The following is a 24797-nucleotide window of genomic DNA, read 5'->3' on the forward strand; positions in this document are numbered from 1 at the left end:
ATGGAAGGTTTACTCATTCATTCATCAAATATATATCAAGTATCCAGGGTGTGCCAGGAACTTGGCTAGGTGCAGGTGCTATAAAAACAGGACCGATGCAGTCCCTGAACTTGAGATTTAAAGCAAATTGGACAGAAGAGATGATTATCCAGTAAGACAAAGAAATATGTCACTACAGGGGCACCTGGCTGGCGTCCGACTTTGGCTCGGGTCATGATTTCATGGTTTTTGGGTTCAAGTTCCGCATCGGGCTCTGTGCTGACAGCTCAGAGCCTGGAGACTGCTTCCAATTCTGTGTCTCATTCTCTCTCTGCCCCTCCCCCACTTGTGCTCTCTCAAAAATAAACAAATGTAAAAATGTAAAAACAATTCAAAAAAGAAATATGTCACTACAAATTGTGATAAGCATTAAGAAGGAAAAGAATAAAAGGAGAGAAGACTATGAAGGCACCACTTTAGAAAGAGTGGTTGGTGAGGGCTGCTCTGAGGAGGTGACATTTGGTTGAGACCTGAAAGATTAAAAGAGCTGGAGAAGAGTGTTCCAGGAGGTAATCAAAGGTCTTGAGGTGGCCAAAAGCTTGGCATGTGGGGGGACTCAAAGGCAGCTGCACAAGGCTAAAGAATAGTGGATGAGGGTGAGAAGTTGGAGAGGTAAACACACGAACCAAAACCAAGCAGACCTCAGAAAGGAATGTTGAGTTCATCACAACTAAGCAAGGAAGAGCGAAATGGAACCAGATTTGTGTTTTACGGGGTAACTTGGGAATGGTGCGGGAGACTCCGTGGAGGGGGAAAGAATGGAGTCAGGATGATCAATTGTAAGGTTGTGGAATGGTTTAGGCGAGAGACGAAGGCATGCACCTATTCTTTCATACCCTCCCCAAGTGACTAGCACAGCACTAGGCCTACTGACGGCTTCCGGCGTGTTCATATAATAGAAATAAATACATAAATATATATAAATAAATAAATACAGATAAATAAAACAAATATAAATAAATATAAACTGAATCCAGTTGTTGGGTCTCTCTTCAGGAGATCACACTGTCTCTTCTTCCTCCCCTCTTTTTGTTTATAATGGAGATGGGGAGGCGGGGAGGCAGTCTACAATTAGGATTATTAAAGTCATTAGCTGTTTAGTGACAAATGCTTACTCTAAGTGCCACTTTCCTCAGCCACTGCTGAGTTACTTGAAAGTAGCACAGAATATCAGTGCGTATCAAGACAGCCAAACAGAGATGTGGATGCAGAGAGAAATTTGTCCTTTGGGCCTGTTCAGGGTATGAGGTGACACTCACCTTCAAATACTAACTTCCCAGAAGACCACAGGCACATGAATTGCAAATGCCACTTGGTATAATATATGCTTCTCCCTTTGCCAAAGCAGGGATGTAATTACCTGGAAGACTGAGGCATATGTCATGTCTTCATCTTCTCTTCCACCCAGCAGATGACACAAGTGGCCCTTTATCACATTTCCATTTCCTTTTGCTGGCAAAATACTTCGGTAATGAGACACTTCAGTGGGTCCAGCCAAACTCAGCCTCCAGAGGGTCCTGGAGGTCCCCGGGGTGGGAGAGAAAGGGGAGCCAATCACCTTATGGATCTGAGCCTCATCTTCTCCCCTGGGGAGAATAAGCATTCCTATCTCACAGGGCTAGTAGGAGGAGGTCAGTGAGGAATGTGCATGAATTTGATCTGAAACAGTATAGAGGCAAGAACTCTATACTGCCGTTCATTCTACGCAACTGAAGGCCAAGACTGTCTTTTTTTCTTGGTTTCCCGGAGAAAGTTAAACACATTGTAGGAATTCAGTAATAGGTTTTACTTTAAAATCACTTCCATTGAAATCGGGCTTTAGATGTGGTGCATGTAAAACAGACCATTCTCTTCTCAGAACTGAAGCGAACAGATTATCGGATCCATAAGCTCCTTGGTTTCGAGCGGTAGAGGAAAAATCATGAATCGGCAGAGGGGGTATGTGACTTTGGCCTATCGGAGCCAATACCCATTCCCCACTGAGAAGCAGCAAAAAGCAGGGCTTCAGGTAGCATGAAAACTGGATTTTAATACAGGGTCTACATCTGGGGAAGCTGCAATGTGGCACTGAAAATTAGCACCGGCCCATAGGCCCAGGGTCTAAAGAAAATTGGCCAGTGGTCGCTCTGACAATCAGCAGTATTATCATGAGTATCTTCAGACAGCAGAAGGGAAGGGAGGAATTAATTTGCGCCATGTCTTGGGAGGTTTACTCACTGCCAGTTGCTCTGATAGTATATTATCTCATTTGACTCTCACAATAGCTTTATGAGGAAGGAATCCTTTAGCACAGAGCCTGGTTCACAGTGAGCTGTAACTAAATGATAACTGCCACTAATGCTATTAATATATTGATAACGTTAATAATAATAGACCGAAGCACAATGGGCTTGAGCAACTTATCCAGTTGAAACCTTCAGGCACCTAAGCATCTCTTTGGTCTCCCTCTCTCTCACTCAGGTTGCTAAGTTGCTATGAACCATGGCCCAACTGTACTACAAAAAAGTCAACTACTCACCTTACAGAGACCGTATCCCCCTGCAAATCGTGAGGGCTGAGACAGAGCTCTCTGCAGAAGAGAAGGCGTTCCTCAATGCTGTGGAGAAGGGGGACTATGCCACCGTGAAGCAGGCCCTACAGGAGGCTGAGATCTACTACAATGTCAACATCAACTGCATGGATCCTCTGGGCCGGAGCGCCCTGCTCATTGCCATTGAGAATGAGAATTTGGAGATCATGGAGCTACTGCTGAACCACAGCGTGTATGTAGGCGATGCATTGCTCTACGCCATCCGCAAGGAGGTGGTGGGCGCTGTGGAGCTTCTGCTCAGCTACAGGCGGCCCAGTGGAGAGAAGCAGGTAAGAGAAATCCCTACAGGCTGGGAAATAGCCGGGAACAATAAGGCCCCGGGATCAGAAGCCTTGAAAATAGGGAAGGTTAGGTAGGCTGGCATTAAGTAGCCCTAGCATGGCAACCCTCTGCTCTCAGAAATCGCATCAGTGATCTCAGGTGGCATCCTAGAGCGACCCTGCGTGGCCCACACTAGGTCTTCCTCATTTGCCTTTTCTTTGTGAGCATTTGCCCATATGCATTCAATACGTGGCAACCCAGAAGTGTGCTCTCCATTTCCAGAACATCCAAGCTCCTCCTTTAAATGTGAATACCGTGGTGCACGTGCAAATGGATATAGGGGTTCATGTATTTTCCCAGTACCTGTGATATGACTACATGCCACCCCTAAATGTTTGGGGGGTTGCCTCTGTGACTCTCCAATCCTCCAAAGCACTTAGGTTTAATACTCTGGAGTCATCTTTGAGTTCTTCCCCTTCCTTGCCTCTATGTCCAATCCCCAAGCCCTGTGGTTTCTTTCGCTCCAATCTCTTACATACTTTCTTTTCTCCCACCACTCTCCCTGTGTTCCTCATCATCTCCCTCCTAGCTGAGGGATTCTCAAAGTGTGGTTCTTGGACCAGCAGCATTAGCATCACCAGGGGAACTTGTTAGAAATGCAAATGCAAATTCTGAATCAGAATCTCTGGGGGTGAGGCCTACCAAGCTGTGTTGACCACCCCTCCAGGGGATCCTGATGCACACTCAGCTTTCAGAATCACTGCCCCAGACTGACATGAAAATCTTCTAACTGGATTCTCTGCCGATAGCCCCTTTCTTTCTCACAAGCCTTCCTGGACAATGATGCCGGCTTATTCTTCACAGCACAGCATAACAATCCTGCCATTGTTACCCACCCTTTCAGTGACTACAAGCTCTCATTAGAAGAGAAACCAGTGCATGAAGCCTAGCGCTCAATACCCTTCAGTAATGGTCTTTTCATGTCCTGTCTCCTGCAGGTTTCTCCTAAACCCCTCAAGTCAGACAGGTCTCTCCACTCTCTTCCTTTGGAGCATAGTAGGGACGAAGTAGGGAGAAAGATATAGTAGGGACAAAAAAAAATACAGTATCATCAAACATGGAATACGACAATGCATTAAAAAGCAAAAACAAAAAACAAAAAACAAAACAAATAGTGGCGCCTGGGTGGCTCAGTTGGCCGAGCGTCCGATTTCGGCTCAGGTCATGATCTCACGGCTCGTGAGTTCGAGCCCCACGTCAGGCTCTGTGCTGACGGCTCAGAGCCTGGAGCCTGCTTCGGATTCTGGGTCTTCCTCTCTCTCTGTGCCCCTCCCCCGTTCAGGCTATCTCTCTCTGTCTCTCAAAAATAAATAAACATTTTTTTTAATTTTAATAATTAAAAAAGCAATAAAATAGTAAAAATCAAGCCCCAAACTGCAAAGTGCTCAGATAATGAGAACACTTCAGATCAAACCTTATGGGTCATGGCCAAAGCTCGGCTTAAAGGGAAGTGCAGCTTTACTGTTTGCCTGCCTGGTTAAACAAAAAGAATGAAAGTACTTAAGTGATAACTCTCAGACTAAGAATTGGAATGGATAGAACAGGAAGAAAGACAGATGAAAAGTTCCTTGAATAAAGGGCCTGAATGCCTCCGTTCTCCACCAGCATTTCATACAGCGCAGCTGTAACCCCACACTACGAAAGTGCCTGCAATATCACGGGCACTCAACAAACACTTATTTCATGAACAAATAGTATGCAGCCAGCACCATGCTAAGTAACTTACACCACTTGGCTCATTTAATCCCCCCAGCACCTCGGTTAGGTAGACACTATTATTACTGCCCCCATTCTACCCATGAGAAGAATTGAGTCACAGTTAAATCAGTTGTCCAAGATCACAGTTCAGTGTCAGAGCCAGGATTCAAACCCAGGCCACCTAACCCCTAAACCTACCCTCTTAACCACTTGGCTATACTGCTTCTGTGGCAATCTAAGTCTTGGGATTCGCAGAACAGAGTTCTGAGACAGGGTAGACCCGTGAAGGATCAAGAGCTCTCTGGAAAGGACAGGCCAGAATTTGGATGAAGAGCAAAGCAGAGAGGTATGAATATGTTCCCTACTGAGTCCACATCACCATTCCTATCAAAACTGATTTGTTCTCTGCCCCATTTCACCACAGCCCTGCTAAGGGTCGGAGTGATTTAACTGCGTTACTCTGGGGGCGCCTGGGGGGCTCAGTCGGTTAAGCATCCAGTTTCGGCTCAGGTCATGACCTCACAGTTTGTGGGTTCGAACCCCGCATCGGGCTCTGTGCTCACAGCTCGGAGCCTGGCGCCTGCTTCCGATTCTGTCTCCATCTCTCCCTGCCCCTCCCCCGCTCGTGCACTGTCATTCTCTCTCTCTCTCTCTCTCTCTCTCAAATATAAACATTAAAAAAATGTTTTAAAAACTGCATTACTCTGAACTAAGGCTTACCCAGACACCCTACCCTGTGATGATCTTGCCCACCCCTGAGATTATGCAGTCATTAGCTCTATCCTTCCATTGACACTACTCACACACAACTGTGTACTATTGGTCAGCCTCAGTTGTGTAAATGTCTGGTCTCTGTAACTAGATTGTTTCTTAAATGTCAGGCATAATCTAATGCCCAACTGTTTCCATGTTTCCCCCAGTAGTACCTAAGCCAATGCCTAGTATATAATGGGTGATAGATAAATATTTGCTGATGAATAAGGAAGAGCTATGTGTATCTCTCAGACATCCTGCACGTTCAGCTTCATAACTGTTGCAAAAGAGAGCAGAGCACAGGGGGGTTTCCAAAGAGGGAACTAGCAATACTTTCGGAGTTTTGAAAACAGGCCATGTCTTTATTTGATGATCCCCATTTCCCCCATCTTTCCCCAGTGCCCTGGCAAACTCTGGGGAAGAAAGGCACCAGGAAAACTCACTCCAGGGTACAATCTAAGGCGTGACCTCCCCTGGAGAAAGGCAGAGCTTAACTCACAGGAATGAACCACTAATGGTGAAATGTCAGGCGTGTGGAACGGGGTGAAGCTGTTTGGGACAGGCTGTCTTTTCCCAAGATCCTTTCAGACACCGCCAGTGTAAGACCTCCTCTGTCCATACTTGAATATCATACCATATGTACAAAGGCACACAGCCATCGGCCCCAGCTCCAAGTCTTTTCGGCAGATTTCCCTTCCTCCTCTCTCTCTCCCAACCCCCACCACCAGCCTCTGCTAAATTTTATTTTCTCCCATTGCTCTGACAATCACTGTGGCAAGTCATATGTCAGTAACTATAACAACAGGCCGCCACCGTGCTGAAGTTCTGCCTTTCTGGGAAATAGAATCAGGATTTGTTTACCTGGGAGCAAATCAGGGATGTGAGCAAACACAGGCCTCCTGAAGGACCGCAGGTCCGGCGGGGTAGGCCACTCCCAGGAAGGTGCCCCTCCCACACCCAGAAGCCAAACACCTGGCCTTTTTCACTGGCCCTCCCCCATGTCGCCAAGAGATTGGGCACAGCTGACCTCCATCAATCTTGGATGGATAAACTGGGGCCCTCTTTGGCTTTACTTGGCCAAGGGCTTGGCCTCAGGCTGGCAACGAGACCCCCTCTGCTCAGCCCATCCTGTTCTTCTCCCTCTTCTAGCCTATCAAAAGTGCTCTCAGGTAAAGATCAAAGGCCAGGCATAAATGTCTGACACTGGCTTCAAGTATCAGCACTCATATGGAAAACTGCATTTTTTTTTTAATAACTTTTTTTTTCATGAAAACTGCATTTTTAATAGGGACCAAATCTTAAAGTCAAAATGGTGATGCTTTATCAGAATTCTCTGCACCAGACAAGTATAAGACTGTGTGTGTGCGTGCGTGTGTGTGTGTGTGTATGTGTGTGTGTGTGTGTGTGTGTGTGTGTGTGTGTGTGTGTTGTTCTGGGGTCTTCTGGCTGCTCCAAAAATGTGACTCTCTTGGCAGATTTTGTGACTCCTTAGGGTAAACACTCTTAAATAATTCTCAGAATTCAAAATTTTTGCACTACAGAAGGCTTAATACCAGCCAATTTCTTGTACATCAAGCCTTTTTCCTTTGGCGCACTGACTCTGGGAGCAGAGTCTTGTACCTGTGTATGGTCAAAACCAGCTCAAAGATTAATCATTGTGCATATGGCGAACTTGTCAAAATACAGACTCTTGAGGCCCTGCAGGTCCAGAGGCTTGGGGTTGGAGCCCGGAACCAGCATTTTAATAAGCCCGCCCTCACCCATTTCTAGGTAAAAGGTCTATGGACTTCTCTGTATCTGTTTCCTAGGCTGCCATAACAAATTCCCACTAACTGGGAAGCTTAAAATAAAAGAAATGCATTCTCTCATGGTTCAGGAAGCCAGAAGTCTCAAATAAAGGTATTGACGGGGCTGGTTCCTCCTGGAGACCCTAAAAGAGAATCTGTTCCATGCCTTCGCTTGTAACCGCATCACTCCAATCTCTGCCTCCATCGTCGCACAGAGTTCTCCTCCGTGTCTCTTCCTTGTGTCTCTGGGTCCTGATCCCCCTCTCCTTTCTAAGACACCAGTCATTGATTTAGGGTCCACCCTAATGCACGATGACGTCATTTTAACTTGACATCTGCAAAGACCCTTTTTCTAAATAAGGTCACATTCATAGGTACTGGGGGTTAAGAGGTGAGTATATCTTTTGAGGGGACTCCATTCAACCCACTAAACTCTCCATGAGAAATACTACTAGGGAAGTGGTTTTCAGACATTTTCAGAAGCAGAGCCTTTCATTAAATGAAATCCTTCCCAGAAGTAAAATAGGCAAACAGACCCAAGCAGAGCTGGCCTAGTTTAAGTGCAGATCAGGGCCCAAAGCCCCACTTGTTCACACACACACACACACACACACACACACACACTCCTATCCCTCCGTGGTCCCTGAGGAGCAAGCATAGCTGGACAGCCACTCATCTAGAAGACAGGATGACAGAGTCTAATTCAGAGTTTGAGGTACTAACCAGCTTGCAGCTAACAGGATGACCTTGGGCAAGACCCAAGGTGTTTTACACCTGTCCAGTTACAGAATCACCCTACGACTAAATTTCCTCATGTATAAAATGAAGGGAACAATACCTAATCTAGGGGCTTTTCATTAGGATGAAATAAGGTACATTAAAGTCTTTTGAAAATAAATTTAAATGCTAGACAGAGGTCAATGACTATTATTTTCAGCCTCACTCTATCAATTTGACTTAGCCGGTCATATTGTGTGGAGAGACCAGCTGGCAAGTGGCACTCATCACAAGGAACGACTAATACAATGAGAGAGAGGCTCAGTTCGCAGATTACCTCCTTCTGCCCCGCCTTAATGACAATGGTCTCCCTTCTGCTGTTAGGCAAGCTGTATGACCTCAAAGTCATCCCTCCTTGTTCAGTGGTGTCCAAGGATTTAAGCAACAGGGAAGTAGAACTGCTGGCCTTTGCATCCACAGCCCACCCAAAGAATTTTCTTTCTTGGTCACTTGCGTCAGTGCAGGCAGGCGGAAAGAGGCTAAGCCAACCTTCTCCCCAAGGCCCACCCCTCTGGGCTCTGCCATAATTACTCATTTGTCTGTGGCAGATGGCTCCAAATTAAAATTGGTCTCACAGATGAGCTAGTGAGATTAAGTTTCAACAACACTGATAAGTGTTTGTGTTAAGATTGTAGAAAATCAGCAATGAGACACTACATTTTCTCCCTTCTCCTGCCTGCCTCTTGGTCCCAGGGAGAGATTGCACAGTGTGGAGGGGCACCCTGAGGGCCTGGGCAAAGGTGACTGAGGCACAGAGAGAGGACCTAAAGAGTCTAACCTCTAAATCTCAAACACTCAATATGAGAGCCGAAAGTAAAGGAGAGAATTGCCGTTTATTGGATAGGTTTCCTTAATCTCTCCAGACCTCAGTTTTTTCGTCTGTAAAGGAGAACAATAATGGAGTCCACTTCGTAGAGTGATAGCTGGAATTAAGTGGACTAATGCACATATATTACTTAGAACAGTGCCTGACACAGAGTAAACACTCGATGAGTAAGTAGCTAATACTGCTCCTACTTCTACTAGCTGAAGCCATGCTGATATCACATGCTGGCTAATCTTATTTACTCATTGTTTTTTAAATGTATTAAGCACCCACTAGCACATCATAGCTGAGAGTTCAGACCGAGTGACCTTGAAAAAGTTGTCCACTGTGACTCAGCATCAGTTTTCTTACCTGTATAACGGGGATAATGATATTGCCCGTGTCACAGATTGTTGCAAGATTGACGTGAGAACTATTTTTGAACATTTGGCATAATTTGTGATCCATAGCATTTGCTATATAATACCCATATCATTAGCATTAATACAGACTAGTAGTAGCATTATTAACTCTTTGTTACCTGACTTGCCCAACAGTAGGTATCTACCTTTATAGTAATCTGAGTAACAGCTTTCATTCTCTGATCTTCATTCCAAAGTCAAAGTTCTAGATCAAAAACATGGGGTGTGTCAATCAACTCAAGAAAATAAATCAGCCAAGGCATCTGGGTGGCTCAGTTGGTTGAATGTCCAACTCCTGATTTCAGCTCGGGTCGTGATCTCACAGTTCATGAGTTCGGGCCCCACTTCGGGCTCTGCGCTGACAGCTTGGAGCCTGCTTGGGACTCTCTCTCTCCCTCTTTCTCTCTCTCTAAATATATGAATAAACTTTAAAAAAAAGAAATCAACGACTTCTTTGGAAGAAAATTTCAAAATGACTGCATCACATCATAGTGGCCAAGCTGACAAACTGAGTTACTTCCTCTCGTGTATCTTTGTTGATTTTCAGTAGACAAGGCCTACTGCACTCACAGAGCAGAACTATAGAGAGTTTGAAAATCATGTGGTCTGAAATTAACATGTCCAAGGTCACTTAGCCGAGTCCAAACTGGCACAAATGCCTCCTGTCTCCCAAGCCACTCTTTCTACTACTCCGCTCTGCCTCTGAGGGATCATCAGAAGTGGTGACAATTACAACAAAGCTGAAAATAAACAAAGCAGCTCTAAGTCGTGTCTCTCTGGAACAACTCATTGATGACAGAGTTTCAGCAAATGATTAACTCTCTTCAGTTCAATTCAATTGTCTAAGTATTTTTGACTGCTAATTATATGCCTCACAGTAAAACTGAAAGATACAGTTAGTGCCCTCAAGAAATTTATAGATTCGTGTGGAGAACAGACGTGCACATGGTGTCCAACCAGCCCCTGCCCCTCTTAGTGAGCATGGCCTTCTGTGTTCCAAGGGACACAAAAGATATGATAGTGATATTCACCTCTCAGAAAGAAAAAAAAAAACATAATTACTTAAACCTGGTTTCAAGAAGCCCAAGGGAGCTGGCTGCATAACACCTCACAAAGAAGAATCCCTAAAGTAGTGTAAAAAGTAAATCACTAAATAAAAACACATGCGACTTTTTAGCCACGCTCCCTCCCCCCCTCCCTTCAGGGTTACCACCAACTCAGGGCTTCCTTTCTACAGCTTTACGCTCATGGTCGACATAGTATGTCCAGTTAGGAAGTTTCTTATTCTGCTCTGTCCTAGGGCAGGTCTATCTCATCTGCGTGTGATATTCTGCCCCCGCCTCCTTCACCTAATATGTTCAGTTGTCTAAAAGGCAGCCAATGTTTGTCTCCTTTTCACCCCAGGCTCCTCTCCTCACTGCTATTGGTTTTTCCAGCTTATACCGCTTGTTGCAAATTAGTTCAAGTGTGAAATATCGGTGCAAAACTCAGAGCTCTCCTTCCATCTCCCTTCCCAGCTGTCCTATCCCAGTGCACCAAACACTACCTTGTTACTGTGCCTTTCCATATGCCAACAAAAGCCACGGGACAGAAATAGAACAGTGCAAGCAAATGTATGCTACATCATCTAAAATGTGTGATGTGGACAATACAGGAAGACACTCCAGACACAAGTAGACACAGGGGTTTTAAGGGAGGAACATTTTTAAGAAATAGGCTTTGAGCTGGAAAGGAAGAAAGCGATGGCACGCTGGTCAGGGGGGAAGTGAATGAGTTGGGGGAGTTGGAATGACGGTGGCCTGTTCACAGTGGCTGCTGGAGTGAAGGGTTGGTGATGAAAGCAGTGCTTGGGACGCCATTACCCTCATGATGGAAGGTGCCAAATACCTCACTCAGAGTCAGGGCACTGGGCCAGGTATGCCCTGAGTCTTATCATAAACAGCAGTTGTTGGGTTCCTGTGCTTATGTATCTGCCCTCCTTTTTTTCTCTGATCCTAGTTGGAGTAGAGGGGAATTAGTCTGTGGTCACTGGTTGAACCACTCCTTAGTTGGGACCTTGGTGAATAGTCACCATCATCCCAGCTCATTGTCACTGGTCCTCTGACTGGAAGCTGGGGCAGAGGGGACTGAAATGGGATGAAGCCAGAGGGGTGCCTGGGTGGCTCAGTCAGTTAGGTGTCCAACTCTTGATTTTGGCTTAGGTCATGATCTCACAGTTCATGAGATGGAGTCCCCCGTCAGGCTCTGCACTGAGTGTGGAGCCTGCTTGGATTCTCTCTCCCTCTCTCTCTGCCCCTCCCCACTCATACTCTGTCTCTCCAAATAAATAAGTAAGTAAACAAACAAACAACAAAAGAAGCTGGACCCACCGATAAGCCAGGGGACTGGTTGAACAGTGCTACCCCTCAGCAAGCATTTGTGAGGAGCTGGCCATACGGATCTTTGACTCTTTCCCCTTTCATCTATCTACTTCCCCAAATGACATTCTCTCCCTCCTCTCTTCCAGTCCCTCTCCATACGCACAGTTCCAATGTTGGTGTCCCACTTTAATCTCATTGGCTGACGACTTTCGTAGCTTCCATGATATCATGCCTACATGGTTCCTCCTCCTTCTCTGCCCACTGCCTTTTAGTCTCTTTTTCAGAATCCCTATTTTTTTCTTCCTTCAATACTGGTGCTGCCTGGAGTTCTATCACTTCTCCCTTTGTAGCTCAATATCTATCATGTGATCTATAATTTATTTCCCAAGTTTCAGCTAGACATGCCCGCCTAGATGTACCCCAAACATTTAAAATTCACTATGTCTAGGGGCACCTGGGTGGCTCAGTCGGTTAAGCATCTGACTCTTGGTTTCAGCTCAGGTCATGGTCTTGTGGTTTGGGGGTTCGAGCCCCACATCGGGCTCTGCGCTGATGGTGTGGATCCAGCTTGGGTTCTCTCTCTCCCTCTCTCTTTCCCCCACTCACTCTCTCTGTCTCTCAAAAATAATCTTTTTAAAAAATTTTTTTAAAAATATAAAATAAAATTCACTATGTCTAATAATAAAAATAGTAAGCACCAATTTGCACTTACTGTGTGCCAGGCACCATTCTACGTACATAAGCTACATTCACTTGTCTGATACTCACAGCCATCCCGCGAGATAATTCTATTACTCATTTTTACAGATGGGTGCGTTAAGGCACAAAGAGGCTAAATAGCTTTCCCAAGCTTACGCAACTAGTAAGTAGACCAACTGGGATTCAAACTGAGGCAGCATGGCTGCAGATTCTGTGTTCTTAATGCCAGCGCTAGCCTCACTTTGCCCTCTAGGTCCTCCTCGGCATCCAGTGTATCCTCTCTCAGGTGATGGCACCCGTATCCCTCCCGTCATCCTTCCAGTGTTCTAGATTCGAAACCGTGCCGTTGTCTTCATCTTAACCCTCTTTCAGCCACCACACCAAGTCGAGTACTAAGTCCCTTTCTTTCTTTTTTTTTTTTAAATTTTTTTTTCAACGTTTATTTATTTTTGGGACAGAGAGAGACAGAGCATGAACGGGCGAGGGGCAGAGAGAGAGGGAGACACAGAATCGGAAGCAGGCTCCAGGCTCTGAGCCATCAGCCCAGAGCCCGACGCGGGGCTCGAACTCACGTACCGCGAGATCGTGACCTGGCTGAAGTCGGATGCTTAACCGACTGCGCCACCCAGGCGCCCCACTAAGTCCCTTTCAATAACTTAATTGAAGAGAGGAGGCAAACCTATCAACAATAAGTCAAAATATAAGTGCTGTTAGAGGTAAGAAAGTACTGTATGTACCCAGGCATTAGTATCTGATCATGTCACTCAAATGGTCAACGTTCCTCCTTATTTCCTATAGAATAAATTTCAAAATGTGGGTGCAGGGTTGAAGGTTTGAGGAGAGAGGGTTGGCAATTCATGCTGAGTTGTCACTGATAAATCCAGCCCTAAGCTTGGAGGCAGAGTGAGTACAACAGACAAGGCATGTTAATGAAAGTGGTTTCTTCTACCAGAAGAAACTCTCCAGAGTCAGAAGGACAGCCACTTTAGTGAGGGCCTGGATTTCAGGCACCTGCTGGTAAACATACGCTTGGTTGCCATTGGCAGGATTAAATGACCCTAACCCGGCAGCTATTCTCTATTCTAAAAAAGTATGTCAGCCCTCTGAAGTCCTCCCTACAGGGAAGGTAATCAGGATCATGAATAAAGGAAAGCTTGTTTCACCATACTATCAGTGGATTATTATTGCCAGTCCATTCGTTTAAAAAAAAAAAAAAGGTGGGGGCGGGGGGGGGGGGGTTCTGTGAGCCAGGTAAGAAAAAGGCACTGAAAGAACTGTCCAAAGAAATACAAGTCAGAGAAGGGAGAGGAACATGGTACCATTGAGAAATCTGTGAGTCTACCTCCTTTAACTCTCCTCCAGAAAAGGGGGGTGATAACCCAGAGCAAACACTTCTGCAGCTGGAGAGTGGAATTTGTGAATCCTCCTCTGCTCTTCTGCTCTTCAAGGGCAACCGGGAGTGATTTGATGTTGGGCAACATCAGCTCCATTATCTACATGAGAATTGTGGATGGAACTGTGGAGCTAAAAATGGCCTCGAGATCCTCCAATCCATCCCCTTGTCATCGAACAGCCTGATAGTCTCTTCTCACCTGCCAATGGGCCTAAATGGGGAAGGCGTCAAGCCCTACTAGGCAGCCAGAATGTAGAGCAGTTTGGGCTCCGTCTACCCAAGCAAAATGAATATGTGCCCTATTTACTCAAGAAGTTTTCTCCCTTTCCCCCTCCATTACTTCTCAACTCTCAAACTGAGGTTATTCAAGCATCCGGGCCCCAGACCACCACCACCTTTCTCCACAGCCATGTTCATTTTAAAATTTTTGTTGTAAAAATAATACACGTTGTCACTCTCAAAACTCACTCCCTAGAAGTCATCATTATGAACAATATAGGTGTGTCCTCCTAGGTATTCTCTATGCATATTCAAACAAACATATACACAAACACACACACACAGACTTCTTTGCACGAATGCTCTGCAACTTGCTTCTTTTTCTTTAACGACACACGGTGGACATCTTACCCTCTGAAGGTATTTATCTTTACCATAATCTTTTTAATGGCAATATTGCATTGTATCATACAAATGTGCCATATTTCTTTAACCGGTCCTCTATTAATGAACTCTTAAATTGTTCAAGGATATTTAGGTTTTTGATTTTTGATTTAGGTTTTTGAATTTTGCTTTTTTCTAAACACTACTGTGATGAATACCCGTGTGTGTGTATGTGTGTGCATGCATGTGTGTCTTTGAACACTTGTGTGATTATATCTGTAAGGGAAATTCTTAGTCATGAAGATTATGGAATCATAGAGTATGCGCATTATTTAATTTTTATTTCTATTGCCAAATTGCTCTCTTACCAACAGTGTGTGAGAATGCCTGTTTCTCACATCCTTGGAATCAGAGACTGCAAAAAAGGCAATGATTTGGGGAAATCTTTGTCAAGCGGACACTTAAATATGCTACCTCATTATTGTTTTACGTTTGAATTTTTATTATAAGTGGGATTTCACATGCTCTCATATTGTAAGCAATGTGTTCTATTCTGTGAATCAGCTGTTCATTTTTGAACCCATTTTCCTACTAGTGTCTTCATCTTTTTCTTACTGATTTGTCTAAACTCTGCATATTAAGGTCATTAGCACTTTATTCATCCTTTAAAATTAACACCGATCGGGGCGCCTGGGTGGCGCAGTCGGTTAAGCATCCAACTTCAGCCAGGTCACGATCTCGCGGTCCGTGAGTTCGAGCCCCGCGTCGGGCTCTGGGCTGATGGCTCAGAGCCTGGAGCCTGTTTCCGATTCTGTGTCTCCCTCTCTCTCTGCCCCTCGCCCGTTCATGCTCTGTCTCTCTCTGTCCCAAAAATAAATAAACGTTGAAAAAAAAAATTTAAAAAAATAAAATAAAATAAAATTAACACCGATGTATTAGAGAATAGTGGTTTACTCAGTTTTACAGCAAGTCTGAAGCAAAGAGCAAAGCTAATTGTATTCGAGATCTTTTAACTTTTTTGCATAAAAGTATACAATTGTTTAAGTGATGCTTAAAATGTCTTAATGTTTCTCTGGTATAAGAAAGCCTGAATGAAAGAGTATTTATGCTTAATCATTCCTTTATTTTGAAGTGTCCAGTTTAGTGCTTAAGTACCTTTGTTCAAAGGGAAGAAACTCTTTATGGCTCTTATAGCTAGGATTCACCAAGTTGGAGGCATAAAAGGGACCAGACAGGCTTATACCTCAAGCACAAAGGAAGTAGAAATGAAACAGAAACAGGAAGAAGGGTTGGTCTTTAGCAGAGGAATGAGTTCTTATACCCAAGCAATGACAAAAATCCATTTAATCCATTCTTTGCCCTGACTCATTGGCAGCATAATAGCTACTTCAGAAAAAAAGGGAAGTATCAAATTATACGGGAAAACATTTTCCCGAATTTCCTTAGTAGGGAGGAAACATATGAGAGAGGAAATGTAACATGACAAGCCTATACTATTTCTGGTCTAAACTCTTCAAATTGTCTACATTGATTAGACAAATAGGATAGTTTCCAAATTCTTTACTCGATGCCATGCTGACACAATCATCTAGATTAAGAATGTTTTGGGGACACTGAGAGAGTACCCAGTACCTGTGTCAAAATAAGATGGTCAGACAACCCTGACGGATAATGCCAGCAGAGATTCTTGATAATGTAGAAGCTTTTAGTGTCATCTTGCCCTGCAGTCAATATAATGGCATTTAGCCCTAGAATAGAACAACCTTACCAAGTTCAAAGAGGAGAAGCCCTCACTAGACTGATGGTACCAACGACCTCCATTGTTACTCAGAATATTTTTTTTTCCACTTTGATTTCAGAAAAGCTAGGAATTTGGGGAATTCGCAAAGGGGATAAACAAAAATTTCTTGTGATTGAAGTACGTAAACTGCAATTACAGACGCATAATATCTGGAAGGGGCTCAAAGAAAGAAGAAATCATGAGATTTCCACGACAAGAGCTTTTCAACCTTGAATCACTCCAGACCACCCTAGAATCTGACCATTTCTCATGACCCCTACCTCCTCACCCTAGTCCAAGCAACCATTACCTCTTACTTGGATGATTATCATAGCTTCCTAACTGGTCTCCCTGCTTTCCCTCTCAGCCCCACACAATCTAGTCTTTTCCCAGTGGCAGTCACCTTTTGAAAATCTAAGTCAGACCATGTCATTCTGGTCAAACCCTCCAAAGCCCTTTCCAATGCCTCCAAGGCCCTGCATTATCTGACCTCTGCTCTTTTGTCTCATCTCCTACCACTCTCCCTCACTTGATCTGCTTCAGCGATAGTCGCCTCTTATAGGAATGGTCTAGCATTAGTGCCTTTTCCTGAAATGTTCCTTACCCAAGTAGCTACATGGCTGGCTCCCTTCTTTCCTTTAGATATTTGCTGCAATGCTACCTTATCAGGCAGACCTTCCATGATCTCTCTACGTAAAAACAACACCTTCCCCATTGCTCCCTACCCCCTTTCCCTGCTTCAAGATTATTAATAGCACTTATCACCAGCTAACAGATATGTTTGTGGCCTGTATCAGCCTCTCTAGAGAAGTGGCTTTTTGTATTTTGTTCATTTTTGAATCCCCAGGGCCTAGAATAGCTTTTGGAACATGTCATGTACTCCATAAATGTTTTTTATTGAGATATAATTGACATAAAACAGCACATTAGTTTCAGCTATACAACATAATGATTTTATGTTTGTATATGTTGCAAAACGATCATCAACAAAAATAAGTCTAGTTAACATCCATCACCACACATAGTTTGCACTTTTTTCCTGTGATAAAAACTTCTAAGCTCTACTCTCTTAGCAACTTTTAAATATACAATCCAGTATTAAATTATATTAATCCAATATGATTAACTATAATCGCCACGCTGTGAATTATATCCCTAGGACTGATTTATTTTATAACTGGAAGTTTGTACCTTTTGGCCAACCTCATCCATTTCCCCTACCTCCTACCCTCTGCCTCTGGCAACCATCAATGTGTTCTCTGTGTTGATGAGTTTGGTGGGGGTTTTTTTTAAGTTTACACACATAAGTGAGATTATACAGTATTTGTTTTTGTCTGAGGTATTTCTCTTGGTATAATGCTTCAAGTCAATTCATATTGTCACAATAAGTGGTTTTATGAATGAGCGAGATGAACAGGATGTCCAACCTGGAAAGATTGTCTAGTCCACCTCCTCCCCATTTTATAGATGGGGACAGTGAGACTCACAGAGGGAAGTGATTTATCCAGGCTCAACAGACTGACTTATATAGCAGAACCAAGATGCATAACTTCGACTTTCACTCGAGCGTTGTTTTCACTACATTAAAATTACTCTGTCTTTAGGGGCACTTGGGTGGCTCAGTCAGTTAAGTGTCTGACTCTTGATTTTGGCTCAGGTCATGATCCCAGGGTCGTGGGATCAAGCCCTGCATCAGGCTCTGTGCTGAGCATGAGTCTGCTTGGGATTATGTCTCTCTCCCACTGCCTGCCTCTCTGTCTCTCTGTCCCTCTCTCTCTCTCTCTTTCTCTCTCTCAAATAAAATTTAAAAAATCATTCTGTCTTTAAAGCCACCCACAGTAAATTTTATGGCATTCTATAGTCACACATTCTGGAGTCTGTCTTCCTTGCATCTAACCTAAATCCTTCATCTTATAGGCTAAACAAATTTCAGCTCTTGGTGAAGAGGAAAGACATTCCAAAGATATACAAACCTTCTTGAAATCAAATATTTGTTATTTTAAGGAGCTGGTATTTGCTGTGAACAAAATTCAAGGCAAAGTTTCCAATCTCCATGGTGCCCCCAAAAGACTTATACCAATCCCATGAAGCAAACCTCTCTTGTTAGATGACAGGATCTACAGACCCAAGGAAATAAGGCCACAAAAATGTCACAGTGACAATATCTTTGACTCCAGGTTAGTACATTTAGTGCAGGAGAGCATTAACATATATTCTCTAAAACTTAAATATATTTGTGTCTAAAAACCAAACCTAACAACCCCTAATACCGAATCTGAAATATTCATCCATTATATAGATGTAGTCATAATTCAGAGCTTTTACCAACCAAATCGCCTTCCCTTGGACTACTAAGGGGGTACACAGTGGTGAGCCCTGGCTTGTCTTGTGCAGTTATTTTTCTGCCTTCCCTCCTGAGAGCTTGATTTCTTTCTGCCAGTGTTAGAATCTCCATCATTTTAATCAGAGACTGCCATGGTTTCTAAATTAGCTGGTTCCCATTTGTAAACTGGAAACAGAACAAGATGAACTCATATATTCTGCCGTCAGTGCTAAGCTTCTATGGGCAATAGCTTGTCTGATCAGAATGGAAACTGTTCTCTGGATCCTAGGACTGACTTCGGAGAAAATGCTACAGATCTCATTTAGGGGAAGTAGCTCAAATAAGCAAGGCTGTCTTTACCTGAAAATCATTCTTTGGCGGTTGCCACTACTTTGGTTCATTTAAAGCACCGAGGAAGAATCCTGAATTCATAATTTCAACTAAATGATTCAACTGGTAGCATCAATTCCATCCTTCTTGGTCTTCAGGACTGGAGAACACAACCCAGTAGGCAGACAGAACAGTGTGGCCTAATAAAAATACCAAGTTGGCATTCTCAATCCTGAGCTCCTTCTTTGGGAACTGGGCTGAAATATTTCCTTGGGCCAGCATCCATAAATTGATCCGATGAGCGAGAAGCCACCTTGTACCAAGAGGGAATGAAATATAAGATAGGAAAGGATGCTTTTTTTTTTTTTTTTTTTGAGCAAGGCAGACTGAACCAAATGGCTTCATTCACAAAAATCAGTATCACAAAGCACTTCAGAGTTAATACTGGTGAGGGCGCCTGGGTGGCTCAGTTGGTTGAGCGTCTGACTTTGGCTCAGGTCATGACCTCATGGTTTGTGGATTCGAGCTTCACATCGGGGCTCTGTGCTGACAGCACGTAGCCTGCTTGTGATTCTCTCTCTCTCCCTCTCTCTCTTTCCCTCCCTGACTTGTGCTTTCTTTCTCTCAAAGTAAATTTAAAAACTTACAAAACAAGAGTTAACATTGGTGAACTTCTTCCCAATGGTGGGTATAACATGGATGAAGCAACACTGCTACATCCATTGCTGATACAGCCCATTATCATCTCCTCCTCTCCTTACTTTTCCTTTTCCTCCTTTTTGGTTACTCTGGGAGTCTGGCTTCTCACTTTCTCAGCACAGGCCAGAGTACCATGGACTTCACCTCCACGCATGTGGTCAGCCACTTCTGGAGGTCCTGGCCTCCACCCCACACTGACCAAGGGTAGCCTCCTCCTCCAGAGGTATGCCTGCAAAAAGTACCACTTGATCTTCCAGAGTGATGCCCTCCAGTGGGGCTCCATAAGCCTTGATCTGGGCAACTGTCTCCTAGCCAGTCATCTTGAGGATGGTAGCTCTTCAGTATTGACAAAGAACTACAGGTCAGCTACTGAACCAACCACAGCCATAGCTGCCACTCCCTTGAAGATGAAGTCAGGAAACAGGAAGGAGTACATCCTCACCGCCTGCTGCATGTTGTGTCACTACTCAAGAAAACATTCTTAATAAAGGGTTCCATACTAGAATGGGCAGCCCATGGGTGCTGAGTCGTGTTTGATGGGGAGGAAGGAAATGTTGCCACCCAATTTCAAAACCATAATATCAGTAGTGAAGAGAAATGAAATGGCATATCACCCCAGGACATATGTGAGCAGAGGCAGAATGGCCATTGGGCAGGAGTGTTAGCAAAAGGATTAAACATCTATTACGAGGCTGGGCTATGTCATCTCCAGCATGTCTTCCAACCCTGCAGTTCTGCAATGTGTATACAGGCTGTGGCACATGATATGTTGAACAAAATCTTAGAGTGGAGTTCACATGACGATTCCATTCCTCAACTGTTTATGTAGCCTTAGGCAAATTACTTAACCTTTTTATACTTTAACCTCTTACCACTGTAAAGCAAAGGGATAATACTAAATAACATCACAGGGATGCTGTGAGGAAATGAACAATATTTTGAAACTATTCTAAAACTACTTTATAAAGCCACATTAAATAGGTACTGTACCTGACATACAATTGGTATAGTACATAGGCAATAATACAAAGTCCCAATATATATGTAAACCATAGGGGAGTTCACTAATAACTCTACAGGCAGTGATGTCATTGATACATTTCTAGAATAAAACTTTTTAAGTTCTGGTGGATATCTGTTTGGGTGGAGTGCACTTACTTAATCATAGAATCATCAGGATTAAATGAAACATAGTAGCAATCTAGACCATTTCTCTGTCACTGCAATCTATCCAAGGTGCAGTAACCTCTAGCCTCAGAAAGAGTTAAGCACCCCAATGTTAATTTGATGGAGCAGAACCTTTGGCAGGGTATGAAAGAAATACCAAGGCAATTCCGTGCAAGTGTCAATTGCCCCAGACTCTTCAAATGTATGTCGGGGGCCCCCAGGGAGTCTGAAATTTATGAATGAATGATATTTATGAGACCACAGATGAAGAAGGGTTTCCTGGGGGCTAAGCCTCCTCCTATCATACCTGATCACCTTTGCTGCTTTTATCTGACAATACACAAATCCCCCACATCTATGGAGCTGAGAGCTGGGTCTTATCTCCTCTCCAATTACACACTGGGGAGTAGAACAATCAAACATCTGGGACCCTCAATCACTGCCTCTTGCAACATTTCAGCACTCTTTGGGATTCTTGTCCCCTATTAACTGAATATGAAGGAGAAATTTAAGCAGTAGTGAATTTAATCGAGAGCCCCAGTGCCTTCTAAGTTCCTTTCATTAGTCCTGGCCTGCATTCCTGAAAAGGTGCCGCAGAATGAAAGACTTCATTGAAGCTCTAAGATATCTGGTTACATGGATCTTTCAGAGAGAGGGGAATGCTTTGCAAGAGACTGAAAGGTCATCCTTACATTTGAAATGTCTGTGCCTTTCCACATTTCAGATTTCAGGCATGTTTGACTTCAGGGAAACAAGGACAAGGCAGTTGATGTCCTCCTAATTCAGTAGTGATCAGCACCAACTTAGCTGTCTCTAGAGAGACCACAACCTACACCTTTAGCCTAGGAGTGTACTGGGAGAAAGACAGACAAGAGACAGAAGAGACAGTAGCCATGTGGTAAAAGCCCAGAGTAGCTCTCCCTTCTCCCATCTCCAACCAGAGGCAGCCAAGCTCCTGCCCCTTTCCTTTAACATTTGGTCTGTTCTGACAAGAATAAAAGGCATTCTGCCTGAGAATGCACTATTGGAAATGCAGCTGCAAGCTCAAAGCAATAAAATTAAAAGTAATGTCAGAGAGAGGAAGAAATTATGGCGGGGGGGTGACATTTTTCTTGAGTTTTTCCTCTCAAAATTCAACAAAGGGAAAATATATGAGTAAATGCAGTACATTACATGGATATTAGTAAACCTCCGCTTGTCAAAGACTGTTTGGAAAGAACTTGCTTGCGATTGATGGTGTCAGCATGATGGGCATAGGTTCAATCATACAATGATTTAAAGCTGCTTTTCCTATCAACCAAAAGTTACATCTTTTTTTAAACATGACCCATTTCTTATTATGACCCCATAATTTAATCTTGGCCATTGCATACTGCGTAATCACCCATTCCTCGTGACGCATGCTGCCATAGCCACCCCAGACTTTTGAATCCTGTGTTTCTGCTAAAGAAAAAAAAGAAATATTCTTGAAATGAGTTTTGCCGAGATGCCTGTCGTAGGTGGACCCAAGCTTCTTGCCATTATGCGGGCTCAAGCTTCTTTTCTCAAAGGCTTCCCAACCTTAGCTAAGTCCTGCTACAGAGGGAGGGGCTCCTTGTTGCATGGGTGTTTCTGAGAGAAGCCACTCGGAAATCCCAGGTGGGGAGTTCAAGAAACAGGGGCCTAAATACAAAATTCCCCAGGGTGCCTCCAGCAACACCAACCATAAAACATGTTTCCTGCCATGAACGGCAGTCATTGTAGGTTTGTCTCATGTTTGCCTGGCACATCCATAACTCATGGACTTTCCATTTGGATGATAACCAAAGGCCCTGACGGTGCTGATGCCATGAGATGCGTGTGCTAAAGATAATAGAATAATAGTGTCGTGCCGTGGGAAGGTGATCTCCATAATGAGCTGCCTAGTTCCCTGCCACCGTAGCCCTTCAGTACCACCACCCCTAAAGATACTTCATTCCCATGGGGAGACTCTTCTAGTACAGGCTCTGGGACTCATCCTGTTCCTATTCATGGAGACTCTTAGACCTGGGGTCCAACAGCTCTGCAGCTCATTGTCCGGTCAGCCAAGCTGCTGGTCCCCTCTGAATCGTGTATTTTGGTAGCTATACCGAAGCCCTTGCCTTACGGTCGTGTAACCAAGACTATGCTTTTACACTCTACTTTTCTAAACTATAGGCAATTTTGTGCCTCGGTGGATATTTGGCAAGGTCTAGAGATGTTTTTGGCTGTCGCACTTGGGGAGGAGTTGCTACTGGCATCAAAGGGGTAGAGGCCAGGAATGCAACTAAACATCCTACAATGAACAGGATAACCCCCACAACAACAACAACAAAAATCATCTGAGCCAAAATGTCAAGAGTGCCAAGATTGAGATACGTTGGACGAATTCCAGGAAGTGAGTCCCAGTACCCTCTTATATATATACATATCCTAGGGGCGCCTGGGTGGCGCAGTCGGTTAAGCGTCCGACTTCAGCCAGGTCACGATCTCGTGGTCCGGGAGTTCGAGCCCCGCGTCGGGCTCTGGGCTGATGGCTCAGAGCCTGGAGCCTGTTTCCGATTCTGTGTCTCCCTCTCTCTCTGCCCCTCCCCCGTTCATGCTCTGTCTCTCTCTGTCCCAAAAATAAATAAACGTTGAAAAAAAAATTTATATACATATCCTATATATCTTATATCCTTCCCAGTACCCCCATTCATGTTTCCAAACCTGTACAATACCAGCCACCTGCCTCCTAGGCCTCTGTGTCGATCCACACCCTCCAGATACACTGTTCCGCCCACATATTAAGAAAACTCTCTTGTCCACAACTAGCATGTCTTGGCTGCTTCTGATGCCAGACAGCGGTCATTCTACCACCTTGAGTCCATATCGCGCGCTTGTTAGCAACCCAAGCTCTGGATCGAAACCACTTGTATTAAGGTCCTGGCTCCTCCATTTGATAGCTGTATAGCCTTAGACAAGTCGCTTCACCTTTCTGAGCCTCAGTTTTCTTCTCGATAAAATACAAATAATGGCAGTGCTTACCTCATAAGCGAGATAATACACGTCAAGGGCTTAGCAAAGTTTCTAGCACGTTTTTAAGAATTTAAGTATTTTTAAGAATCTGGTGATTATCAACCTCCTAGAGCAGTGCTGTCCAATAGAACTTTCTACCATGATAGAAATGGTTGTTTGTTTTTGTATCTACTCTGTACAAAAGGGTGGCCAACATATGGCTATCGAGTAGTTGAAATGTAGATAGCATGACTGAGGAACTAAATTTTTTTTTTTTCCAACGTTTATTTATTTTTGGGACAGAGAGAGACAGAGCATGAACGGGGGAGGGGCAGAGAGAGAGGGAGACACAGAATCGGAAACAGGCTCCAGGCTCCGAGCCATCAGCCCAGAGCCCGACGCGGGGCTCGAACTCCCGGACCGCGAGATCGCGACCTGGCTGAAGTCGGACGCTTAACCGACTGCGCCACCCAGGCGCCCCATAAATTTTTAAAATATTACTTGAAAAATAAAATATTATTTAATTTTAATTAATGTAAGTAGCCAAACGTGGCTAGTGTTCATCATAATGCACAACACGCCTCTAGAGTTTTTCAAAGTTAATATTCCCCTGAAAATAAAATTCTAGTAACCTCTCCTGGGGAAAGGAGTGACATTCTCACTCCCTGTCCTTCCAGGCATTGAGGATTCTTGCCCCCGTGAGCTAGTGTACCGATGCGAGTGTGTTGCAATCCTCAGGTGGATTGGGATAAAAGAGCCTAAGACTGGTGTGGTGAATTCTAGCTATTTCTGCCTCTCCCTGTTCCAGTCAGCCCACTGCCAAAGAAGCCTCGTAGCCTAGAGCAGTGATTCTTAACCAGGGTGATTTTGCCTCCCAGAGGACACTTGGCAATGCCCAGAGATATTTCTGGTTGTGAAATCTAGGGGAAGGGAGAGCTGATACTGGCATCTAAGGGGTAGAGACCAGGGATGCTGCTAAATATCCTACAATGCACAGGACAGCCCCTGCAACAAAGAATTGTCTGGCCCCAAATGTTGAGAAATTCTGCTCTGGGGGATTCTGAAACAATCTCAGACAGGGAAGCATCTATTCTGCTCTTAAGGGTCTTCTGCAATGTTTACACTAACTCTACTGCCTTCGAATTACCTGGAAGGAAATTGTTCCTTTCCATGGTAGGGACAGAATTTCAAAAACAATTTTTTTAATTTTAATTTTTTTAATGTTTATTTATATTTGAGAGAGAGAGAGAGAGAGAG

The 24797-nt window shown here is 44.1% G+C and overlaps 1 protein-coding gene across 1 annotated transcript in view; it reads left to right on the forward strand.

Moving 5' to 3' along the window:
* Positions 1–24797, forward strand: part of TRPC5 (transient receptor potential cation channel subfamily C member 5) — a 276342-nt gene that overhangs the window by 130097 nt on the left and 121448 nt on the right. Inside the window, exon 3 of the mRNA XM_040468429.1 lies at positions 2500–2898. Within this exon, the coding sequence (XP_040324363.1) occupies positions 2521–2898 (378 nt within the window). The 5' untranslated portion in view covers positions 2500–2520. The remainder of the gene's footprint in view (positions 1–2499; positions 2899–24797) is intronic.

This window comes from Herpailurus yagouaroundi, unplaced genomic scaffold (genome assembly GCF_014898765.1).
Source record: "Herpailurus yagouaroundi ecotype Mexico unplaced genomic scaffold, PumYag 67700, whole genome shotgun sequence".
In the NCBI taxonomy this organism is placed as follows: domain Eukaryota; kingdom Metazoa; phylum Chordata; class Mammalia; order Carnivora; family Felidae; genus Herpailurus; species Herpailurus yagouaroundi.